Source organism: Uloborus diversus, chromosome 1 (assembly GCF_026930045.1).
Source record: "Uloborus diversus isolate 005 chromosome 1, Udiv.v.3.1, whole genome shotgun sequence".
Lineage (NCBI taxonomy): Eukaryota > Metazoa > Arthropoda > Arachnida > Araneae > Uloboridae > Uloborus > Uloborus diversus.
The window spans coordinates 32151575-32163774 of NC_072731.1; the positions used below are offsets into that span (position 1 = coordinate 32151575).

Here is a 12200-nt window from a genome sequence, read left to right on the forward strand (position 1 = left end):
GATGTGGTATATTTTGTATAGTTTCCAGGGCCATTTGTTTAACTAGGTCCGGTGGATCTGAACTCTTGATCACACTAGTCAAGAGCTCGTCATGGAAATAAATTCCCTCAAGCTCCAAACCAGCTCCTGCGTAACCCAGGAAATGTGTTTCCACATCGGAGGGAGGTAAGTTCAATGACCTTGCATAGGAGAAGGGGCTATGTTTCTTCAAACGAGTATTATCATTCCATGCAAGAAGGTAGGCTGAAGTCCGGTGTTGTTCTCTATAACTATATAATTTGCTAAAATACCTTGTAAGGCCACACTGTCTTCTTTTTGCAAGGGCAGGCAAGTTGCTCTCAAAGAGCACTATATCATTTCGACAACTATGTCTAAGTCCGGCAATAATTCTAGCTGCGCTAAGCTGTACTCTTTCAAGTTTATTGAGTGTAATATTTCTTAAACCTTTTATTGAAAAGAAGAAGAAGAAGAAGAAGAAGAAAATATGATTATAAATTACCTGATCGATACATTTTTTACTTTCTTCTATATATATATATATATATATATATATATATATATATATATATATATATATATATATATATATATATATATATATATATATATATATATATATATATATATATATATAGAAGAAAGTATTGGATTCGTGCAAATTTTCGAATTTCGAATTTTGACGGATTCGAACGTTTTGAGGTGTGCTGAGTCCATTTCAACTATTTTTCGAAAATGTCTGTCTGTGTGTGTATGTGTGTGTGTGTATGTATGTCCGTGTGTGTGTGTATGTATGTCCGTGTGTGTGTGTATGTGTGTGTGTGTATGTATGTCCGTGTGTGTGTGTCACGTCTGTGTGTGACCAGTTTTTTGTGGCCGCTCTACAGCAAAAACTACCGCATGAAATCGAACTATGTTTGGTACACATATGTGCCCCTATGTGAACTTGTGCCCATTGGTTTTTGGCGCGACTTCCTCCAAGGGGGGTGGAGCAATGGGACGTTTTTTGAGTTACGCATGCTTACTATTCCTCAGGAAGTAACTGGCGGAATCAAACAAAGTTTGGTCCATATGTTGCCATTAACAGGAACAGGTGCTGATTCAATTTTGGTGTCAATAACTCAAACGGGGGTTGAGCTATAGAACGTTTTTTGCCGTCAATTGTGACTGCTGTATCTCAAGAAATAATGAACGGAATGAAAGAAAAATTTATCGGCAAGTAGCCCTTAGTGGGTATAAGAGCTGATTTTATTTTGGTGTCAACAGCTAAAAAGGGGGGTAGCGCAATCGCCCGTTCTTTTTTGCCATTGTGAGTGTCCTATCTCAAGAAGTAATGCTACGTTCTGGTTGAAATTTGGAATACAGTAGACGCCGCTTAATGTGATCACGGTTAATGTTATCATTCGCTTAATGTTATCAGATTCACGAAGTCCCGGAACACTTGTATGTTAACACATGTTAAAAAATTCAGATATTGTAATCAACGTCTTCATTTATTGTTATCACTTTTTCATGAACTTTCAATTTTTTCCTCGTTTTTGTTCCTCAATTAACAGAAATACATAGGCAAACGCTGACGAGACTAACTTTCTTTGTAGCATTTTCTGGTTTTCAATAGCAGTTCAAAATTTTTCTAGGAATGAAGCTACAGAAAGTTCGCCCCCAGTGACCACAGACTCCCCCTAAGAAAACTTTCTTTTGCGCCTAAAAAACTTTGTAAACTATTAAAGAATTGTGTCAAGGTTGAAAACAAAGCGAAAGTAAATTAAAAGTTAAACAACAAGCAAAACCATGCTGGAAAAGATAGAAAAGCTGAATGTGCTTTGAAACTGGTTTACGAATGTCAGGGAAAACAGTCATATTTTACTTTCACCTATTACTATGGGATTAAAAATTGCATAATTTAGCTTTAACTTTTTATATTTCAGATATTTCCATTCTGTTAATTTAATAATTTATAATTTAAAACTGCGTTCAGTTGAGTCATTGTGACTTTTATTTGAGGTTGCCAAAATAAATGCACCTTAATTGGAAAAAAAACATTATTTTGTGTCTCCTGGATACTTTTCGGTTATTGTTATCAGTCGGTCATTGTTATCGAATTGTATTTGTCCCAAAGTGACCCCCATTAAGTGGCGCCCACTGTATATGTGAATCCATATGTAAACAGGCTTTGGTTCAATTTTGACGCCAATCGCTCCAGGAGGTGTTGATTTTTTTTTTTTTTTTTTTTGCGAATAAAAATAGCTTTATTAATGCAACACATAGACTAATAATAATAATAGATCGAGCTATGGCGACCCTTTTGCTGCTCATAAACCGAACCATGTGACTGGTGGATATCCTAGCAACAGCAGGCGTTGATCGTAGTAGACGATCAATCTACCGCGAGAAATAAAATAAATAGAATTGATGGAACACGGCAGAATGATCTTTTATGGAGTCCGATTTGTAAATTTGGTATTGTAAGTAGTAAATATTTTGTTAATATGGTGAGTTTTTCGTTTAGATAGTATTGTGCATTTTCTTTAGTCAATTTCAATACTTCTCTAAGCAATTAAAGATGCAAGCGCTCAAAAAGAATCGGCAAACGGTAAGATTTTTACCTACAATTTCAATTTGAGATACCGATTAGTACATTTTTGCGTTAACGCAAAACGTTTACGCCCTTACGTTCACGCCAACGCTGACGTAGCAGTTCCAAATGAAATAAAATTTACTGAAAACTGTGATCAAAAACTAATTACTAATGTCAAAATAATGCATAACTAAAAGAAAAACAGTTCAATCTCTGCACCTAGAAAAATATTTTTATGAAAACACATTACCTCTTAAAATACATGTCGAGTGCCAAACTATAGATAATGTTGCCATCTAGCAACCATGCTGCCAAAGTTTTCGCCAAGCCTCCCACCAGTCACATGATGTATCCATGAACCAATTTTTTCATCAGCAAGTCTGGGAAAGCTCGGTCTACTCTTATTATTAGTCTATGATGCAACAATAAGAAAGATAAATCGTAATAGATTGTCGTCTGCGTATTTCTCGTGATTAATTGAATGGAAATGATCGGAAATATTATCTCAATGATTTAAAATTTTTAACTGTTGCCATCTTATGTTTGTTAACAAATAAAATATTTGTAATTAACTTCAGCAAGGCTTTTAAAATAACTTTCAATTTTCGCTCTTTGCTTTGCTTTTGCAATGGTTCAGACATTGGGATGGTCGTCAAGTTTTTGCATGTATAATTTTTTTTTTTTTTTTTTTTTTGGGAATATTGCTTCCTCGTAAAGCATGGGGAGGGATCAAAAAAAAAAAAAAAATAAATAAATAAATAAAATAAAAAAAAAATAAATAAATATATATATATATATATATATATATATATATATAAGAAAGTTTCGTGATGGCCACAACATACTAGTTTATACTTGAAAAGATTTTTTCTTCTTAATCTAAAATTTTAATTTTCTTCTTTTCATCAACTGAAATTCTTTAACAACTCTATCAATATCGATTGTATCATTCATTTCTGTAAAATGTTGTATAAAATGTAATTTTTTAAAATGACCCCCTGAATCCAAATATGTAGGCCCGGATCTGCGTACCTGCTGACCCCGCGTTGCGGGGGGGGGGGCGGCACGACCTTAAGCGGTGGCCCAAGAAACTGAAAAAAAAAAAACTAACACTAAGACTTATTAACGTTGAAAATATACTCTACTGGCCTCTGGGGAGGGGCTCTGCAGATTTAGTTGCAGGGGGTCGAAAATTTATATATCCGGACCTGCAAATATGACGCGCACTGTTTCCCCCTATTGCCCACCCCGTTTTGGAGTTCTGGAGATCAACCTCCTCACCCTCTCAATTTTTTCTAAGCCAATATTTTTATTTGGAGTGGGAGGGAGCATTATATTAATCGTTAACGTTCTTCTGGGGGACTAGAGAAAAGAAAAGTTTGAAAAGATGAGCATTTGTAGCAAGGAGGGACCCTCAGGGTAATACTCCCCCCTAAAGTATTTAAATAAGCATCAAAACGAACTGTTTTTTCTTTTTCCCACAGTTTCTTTTCAATTGTACTTTTTGATATACAATCATTTACTTTTCGACGTAAAATCCAAATATCGGCTTCAATTCTATGAGCCCCATGTCCGAAAAAAAGTTCAGGTTAAAAATAAAAATAAAAAAAATAAATATTAATAAATAAATAACTAAAATAAAATAAATATAAATTTAAAAAAATAAAAAATTTTGAAGCACCGCATGTTGCAAATAAGTCGCATCACAGATCTTCAGCTTCAGTCACAAACCTTCCCGGATTATATATATTTATTGAAGTTACGATCACACTGAAGATTACGAATGAAATTTAGTGTGCCTTAGCATTAATATCTTATTTATATAAATAAAACACAAAATCCAAATGTATATGTACGGGGGTTAATTCAGAAACTACTGGACCGATGTCGTTAAAATTTTCAGTTTATCTAGATTAGTGCTGGGAAGGTTTATTGACATTTTCGAAGAAATTTCGATGAATAGTTCTTTTTTTATTCGAAAGTTACGTTTTGAACCCAAAAATAGATCCTTCTACCAGGGCCGGACTAGGTCCCCTAAAAGGGTGCCAACCTTGACTCTTAGAGGGCGCAAAAAAAAAAAAAAAAGACACAAAGGCGCACAAGTTCAAAGAGCCAAATTAAAATAGTATATACATGCGCACAGGTTCGCGTATAGGGTACAAAAAAAAAAAAGAAACGAAGGCGTACAGGTTTGAGGGTGCAAAAGAAACAGGAGCACAAGTTCGAGGAGAGGTCGCGAAAAAAAATAATAATAGTAATAATAATAATAATAATAATTTGAGTTCTGAAATTTTGAATTCAAATTATGTTTTTCGCAATCACGATAGTGTCGACACGACCCTATACATTGGAGTTATTGTTTCTAGAAACGGCTACTGTCCTCCAAGCCTGCCCTTCCTTTTGGGCGGTTACGTGTGTATAGCTGTGTATGTGTATATGTAGACCTGTGTGTGCAGGGGCGCCGACTTGCAAAAATTATTCGGGGGGCTAGACATCACCGGGGGCTTAGGGGGTTATGTACTCCCCACGGAGGTCCGCCCCCCCCCCCCATTAAAGGTCAGATTTTTGTTATTTGAAAATGCCAATTTACATATTTTCAGGTGTGTATAATTTAAACAAACAAATGTGACATGGCGTTTTCAAAGCAAAACAGCGGTGCCGTAGCTAGGCATTGAAAAGGGTAGGGTACTCCCAGAGATGCCGACTAAAGGAAAAAATATTGTGGGGGGGGGGGGCAGACCGGAGGGTCTTGCAGCGAGAAATTTTCTAAATTTGATATGAAAAATAGTGAGTTTTAAAGAATTTTAAATTATGTAATGAACATTAGAACCCCGAAAACTCGACAAGCCTGAAACATAAATACAAACATGCACAGTATTTTTGTAAAAAGGTAATTTAATTTACACTTGTTTTTTAAGACCAGTTTTATTTTCATTAGTGATATTGGCTAACATATTCAAATGTAAACGCAGTCTCTCAATGTCTAGGTCATTTTTGAAAAACAGTTGATTTTTCAAAATTTGTTTCACCTCTGTTTAATAAAAGCAAGCACTCTTGTTCAACTGCAATGACCTGTGGGAGTTCAGTTGATGTAAACCGCCCAATAACGCAAGATTGCGCCAATTCGCAAACCTCATCAATGCCTTGTAGTACTTTGGGATTTTGAAAGTGTGCGGAACAACTGACTTGACTCGTAAGTTCGTGCACTGGGACAAATTCTAAGTGTGCTTGCAGCACCGTAACTCTACCATTATTCACACCTCTCGTTTTCAGTTAACCTGCTTACTACCGCAATAATTATTTGTTTTAACCCATTACTGAATGTATTTTACAAGGTGAACTATCTTCAAGCAAAGAAAATAAAAGTTAAATTTATGAGTTTAGAAAGCATAATATAACTAATAATTTTCTTGATTTATTGGGGGGCTCTGCCCCCTCAAAAATATTTTTGAGGGGGCTCGGGCCCCCTCAGGCCCCATGGAGTCGGCGCCACTGTGTGTGTGTGCGTAGACCTGTATGGTATGCACGTTGGTGTATGTATATGTGCGTAAAAGCGTGTGTGTGTGTATGTGCGTAAAGGCGTGTGTGTATGTGAGTGAGTGTGTATGTGAGTGAGTGTGTATGTGTATGAGCGTGCGTGTGTGTAGAACATGGACTCCACCGACCAGTAGAAGCGGATTCCGGGGGACAGAGCTCAGGACCGGAGGAGCCGCGCCTGCAGAGGACGATGGGGTTGAAAAGGAACCAAACATCAAGGACGGTCAAATGAAAACAATTAGCAATCGTGATTGCTAAAAAAAGGGAAAAAAACGAAGACACACACGTTCGATGGCACAAATAAGATAAAATGAAATATATATATATATATATTAATTCGAATTTTTGGCATCTTGAATTCAAATTATGTTTTTCGCAATCACGAGCGTGTGTGTGTAGTATGCGCGTGTGTGTTTGTGTATGCGCATGTGTGTGTGCATATGTGTATGTATGCATGTGTATGCGTGTTGTGTATGCAGTGCTGTGTGTGTGTACGTGCGCGTGTGTGTGTGTACGTGCGCGTGTGTGTGTGTATATACGCGTGTGTGAAGGGAAATGACGTAACCTGGAGACAGTGCTCGCTAGAGGAGCAGCATCGGGAGGTGCCGGTCGATGGTGGTGCTGCAAAGGAAAGCGGAGGAAAAACCAAAAGACATCATTCAACAGTCAAATGAAAACAATTAGCAATCGTGATTGCTCAAAAAAAAAAGTTCGAGGGCGCAAAAACCCGCAAAAAAAAAAAAAAAAGGGCGCATAAGGTTTTTTAGTCCAGTTAAGGAAAACACGCGGAGGCGTAATCACGTTAGTTAAGGCAGTGACTGCTTGCAGGGGCGGACTGGCCTGCGGGCCGTTGCGCTCTCAAACGTCTTCTGTGTGCCTTCGTTTTTTTTTTTATTGGCTCTCTCAAACCTGTGCGACTTCGTTTATTTTATTTATTTATTTTTGGCGCCCTTGAACTTGTGCTCCTTTGTTTTTTCACGCCCTCAAACCTGTGCGCTTTCGTTTATTTTCATACATTTAAACCTTTACGCCCTTGAACCTCAGTTCTTTCGTGCCCTTTGGTAGTTAAGGTTGGCGGCTTCTTGGGGGACCCAGTCCACCCCTGCCTGCTTGTCGATCTTCATGATTTATAATCATCTCCAACGAGATTGTCTTCGAGATTTCTTCTTTTCATCAACTGAAATTCTTTTACAACTCTATCAATATCGATTGTATCATTCATTTCTGTAAAATGTTGTATAAAATGTAATTTTTTAAAATGACCCCCTGAATCCAAATACGTAGGCCCGGATCTGCGTACCTGCTGACCCCGCGTTGCGGGGGGGGGGGCGGCACGGCCTTAAGCGACCCGACGGCCCAAGAAACGGAAAACAAAAAAAAAAAAACTAACACTCTGCTCGTCTTTCTATGTCAGCGCCAGTGATAATGGTTCGCATGCATGTCAGTATCCAGTATTTCGTGCTCGTGCCTCAACGAGAAAAATTTCCTGAGACCAGTTAGAACTGAAGAGTAAAAAAAAATGATGTTGATTTAGTGATACATCCCTAATCAAAGAGCCGTCTTAATAATAAAAAAAAAAGCCTTTTCCATGTTAATTTAGTGTTACAGAATTTGCCGCCCCTAGCAAAGTGCCGCCCGGGGCAAGGCCCCCCCCTCTACGCTACACCACTGGGGGTTGGCCATTTTCCTTCTGACTCTGCACAACTAGGTCCAAGTATTGATAATATGAACCTAATCCTGAGTATAATATTCGCTCCTTCCCATGTGGAGTGGAAATGGAATGGGAGTGGTATATTTCTTAAAAACTTGCAATTCCACTTTGGGTGTCACCCCCCAGATGAGTAACACCCGGGGAAGACTGCCCCCCCCCCCCCCCCCCCCCGTAGTGACTCCACTAATATGAAACAAAAGGTAAAAGATCGCCTCTTTACACCTATACCTCCTCTTGGATAGAAATGAATTTTTTTTTTCAGTCGCTAACCTAAATGTGCGAAATATTTATTCTTCTAAAATTAAATTCTATTAATTTTGAATGTTTTTGATAAAATAATATTCTTTTGTTTAGGTGATGCAGGAGCAGTTTCATCAGGAGCAGCTGCATCTGCAGTTGCATCTGCAGTTGCATCTGCAATTAGAAGTGTGGGTCCGTCTACGAATGAGGGCATTATCAGAATTGGTACAGACACTGCAAGAAGTTCAGGACCAGGTAAGTAAATTGCATAGATTACGCTTGGGCATTAATCAACTGTTAAAGTTTCCTTATCTAAATTCGTATGTAGTGCTTCACAAGCTCTACTTAGGGGTTTAAACTCATCTGCTCTTAAACACTAATAGTACAGTAAAAATAGGGGTCGGACCCAAACATCCAAAAACATAAAAGTTCAAACCTGATGCAATTTGTTTATTACCCTCTTAATAAGAACAGGTAAAAAGTCCCACCCCATTGTGCTTCGGGTTTCGGAATGAGGGGCATCTCAAAATTGCTGTTTTAAACATTTTTTCGGAATTTTTAGAGTAAATTTCAAGAGGGTATATTCTGTCATACTAAATTTAAAAGCATGAAAATAAAGGTGCTTACCCCCCAAGAGGGATGACACAACCCACCAATGCTACAGAGCCCTCAATCCCCGTAAAACGAAGCAGTACCCACGCCCCCCCCCCCCATACATTTCAAGTGGAAATATTATTTTTTGCTAAGTTAAAGTTTTTAATCAAAGTGTGTCCATCCTCCAAGTGCGATGGTGCCCCTCCTCCCAAAGCTACAACACACCCCTCCCAAATAAAATAATACGCCAATCCCCCCCTCTTTTCCATTTCAAGTAGAAGTATTATTTCACGTAAATTTAAACTGCACTAAATTAGGACTCTACCCCACAATAACAGTAGCTCATCTCCCAAAACGAAATAACTTAAAGATTACCCCCCTCCCCCTCTGATGGCACATTTGATTAAATGGTCAAAAAAATTATGCTTAACTGTTTTTTTTTTTCCTTTTACTATATTGCTTTTTTGCAGTACTAAAAAGCAAAATTTTTAGTTTCCGTTATAACATGCATGCCTCAAATACGTCATCAGATTGAGATAAAATCTCCATCAGAACTGGAGTTTTCAAATGATTTCTCCTAAGCTTGTAACAAAAAGTCTTCGTTATCAAGTTTTTTGGAATCTAGATCCTCCGCAAAATCGTTATTGTTGCAGCTATTCTAACACAGTTTGCGCTTATAGTTGAGCACTTTAGTCCACTTTCAGACTTATCAAACATTCATTTTTCCAATAAACCCCTCAGAACAAGCACAAGATATGAGGCGAAGGAAGTCTTCTACAGCGGAAGGCTTGGCTGTTGTAATAGGACGCAGATATTTCTGTGGAGCTTTCTCCTTTTTGTACCCATCAAAAATGAAACTAGGTTTTCCATACTTACAAGTGATATATACACTGCATTGCTGGCATATTTCTTTGAAGCTTGCAGATCATTACCCCCCCCCCTCCCCCCCCCCAAAAAAAACATGATTGAGAAGGTATCTTCTATCAAAAGATATATGACACCAGCTGTTTGTTTTGTGATGGTGGCGTGGATGGATCTTTTGCTTCTGGGGGGGGGGGGGATGATAACACTTTACCCACACAGATTTTCTTTCCTTCTGAAACCAGACTCATCGAATACTGATGGAGGATCAGCGCACAAGTCGTACTAGAAGTTTTTAGCAATTTGTTGTTTCATCGTTTTTACTGTTCATACCATTCAGTGTAAAAGATGGTTTGAGTTTACACATCACTGCAGATCACGGGACGCGGGAGCGTCCCGGCCGCCAAGAGAACCAAAGTCAGCAGCCAACAAAAGCAAATCCACCGCCAAGAAAGACGAACGAAAAAAGCGACTAAGGAAGTTTACACGACAGAACAAGTTGGGGTTTTCTGGGTTTTTCACGCCTCTATCTCAGCCCATGAAGACCCCCGGAGTTGATTTTTGGCATACTCAATCTCTAGTGGCCCCTGACGACATAAACCAAAATACAATCCCCAGGACAATCATGGGCTGGAGTAATTAAAGTTTGAAAATCACTAATTTTCCTTAAATTCTTATGTACTTACTCTAAGCTCATATGGTTTGTTAATCTCTGACTGCAATTGCAAGGTTAGAACAGTTCTAACAATTGTTCAAAGTTGTCTTAGGAAATGAAATTCGATCAAGACTAAAACAGATCCAACAGTTGCAACTAGGTTGACTTGAGAAATCGCGGATATCTCAAACTTGCCACAGCGACTGCGCACGCGCGGGTACTTAGCTGATTAGGCTTTCTGTTTTAGGATTCTATGTTGTTTGTTAGCTCATTGGGCTTTCTGTTTTAAGATTCCATAATGCTGTCTCCCACCCCCTCCAAGTTTTGCCGATACGAAATTTCCTTCCCCCTGTTTTTTAGTTTTGATATATTTAAGGGGGGGGGGATTTTAAATGTCGGTGTGAAACTGGGGTTAAACCATTAGAATATTTTGCGTGAGATAATATATGAAACTATACTTATATGAATATGATACATCTTACTTTATAATTGAAAGCGAAAAATAGCCCTTTTTTATTGGTTTGTTTATTTTCTAAATTAATGCATTTTTCACAAACATAACACATTATGAATTGAAAATATATGAAATACGTGTGTAGATATCCATGTTTGCAGTAATTTGTTCACAGAAAATTTTTTTGCAATTAATTTAATCAAGACTTTTAAAGAGCTAAGTCCGCGTGCATCATGCGCAGTCGCTGCGAAGTTGTAAAATACTCGAAAACAATATAATTTAAAATATAGTATTTTATTATCCAAAAGGTTTTCTATGCAACAGAGAGGATACAAGGATTGCAATAAAATTTAAACGGCCCAATCCTCGCAAAACGGACATAGAATTAAATGGTCAGAAAATAACTTGACGTAAAATTAGGCTTGCCATTAATGTTCCTTAAAAACACAAAACAGGGTTGTTTCAATTGAACATTTTCTGACTTGAAGTTCTGAATTCTAAAAATACATACAAAGTAATAATATCAATGCAAAAAGATGTGATATCTCATCAAAAACAACCCTGTTGTAAAAATTTCCCCGCCAAGAAAACCTTCAACTTTTCCGCACAAAAAAGAAGGTCTTCATCCTAAACCACAAAACATTCAGCCTTAAAAAGTTATAATATCTACTTTGCCCGCCAAGTATCCTCCCTGTTCTGCTCTTTCATCACATCTACTTCCGTTAGAACCTCCTCCCATCTTCAACTCTTCAGAAATTGGTATAGATCCTTTAAATTGTTTATCTTGTTTGGCGGGAAGCTTTTTGCTCACCAAGCAACCACTTCACTTTGAGGTTTTCTTGGTGGGGAAATTTTTACAACAGGGTTGTTTTGATGAGATCTTATTATCGCATCCACAGTGCCGTTTCTTATTTTATGGCTTGGTGAGCAAAAAGCTTCCCGCCAAACAAGATAAACAATTTAAAGGATCTATCCATATTTCTGAAGAGTTGAAGGTGGGAGGAGGTTCTAACGGAAGTAGATGTGATGAAAGAGGAGAACAGGGAGGATACTTGGCGGGCAAAGTAGATGTCATAACTTTTTAAGGCTGAATGTTTTGGGGTTTAAGATGAAGACCTTCTTTTTTGTGCGGAAAAGTTGAAGGTTTTCTTGGCGGGGAAATTTTTACAACAGGGTTGTTTTTGGTGAGATAGTAACTACTCTCGTAACAGAAGCTAGAGACATAATTGCATACCTCCTTTACAAAGAAATGCCAATAAATTTTTGCCTTCCACATCCTTTTATGTTACTGCCTCAACGTTAAAGGCCTCATCACATTTCACCTTATTATCAGCGACCGACCAGTATCGGCGAGCAACACCACTACCAACTTGAGTCGATACCCATAGAAAGAAAAAAGCAGTATTTGGCATTCTACTATTGTATTGCTCATTGTTCTCATCAAGACTTCTTCTATCGTTGAATCAGTACAGACCACCTAAATTTGTCACTGCGTTGGATCGTTGGGTAGCTGATGTGACACCTTTATCAATTTTTTTTTTTTTTATTGCATAATGTACTTGAAAGTTTCAGA

The 12200-nt window shown here is 37.9% G+C and overlaps 1 protein-coding gene across 2 annotated transcripts in view; it reads left to right on the top strand.

Annotated features, from left to right (window-relative positions):
• The window catches only part of LOC129234531 (uncharacterized transmembrane protein DDB_G0289901-like), a 224433-nt gene that overhangs the window by 71194 nt on the left and 141039 nt on the right, over positions 1-12200 (top strand). For both annotated transcript variants that reach the window (XM_054868543.1, XM_054868544.1), the window contains exon 2: positions 8178-8318. In XM_054868543.1, coding sequence (XP_054724518.1) covers positions 8178-8318 — 141 coding nt within the window. The remainder of the gene's footprint in view (positions 1-8177; positions 8319-12200) is intronic.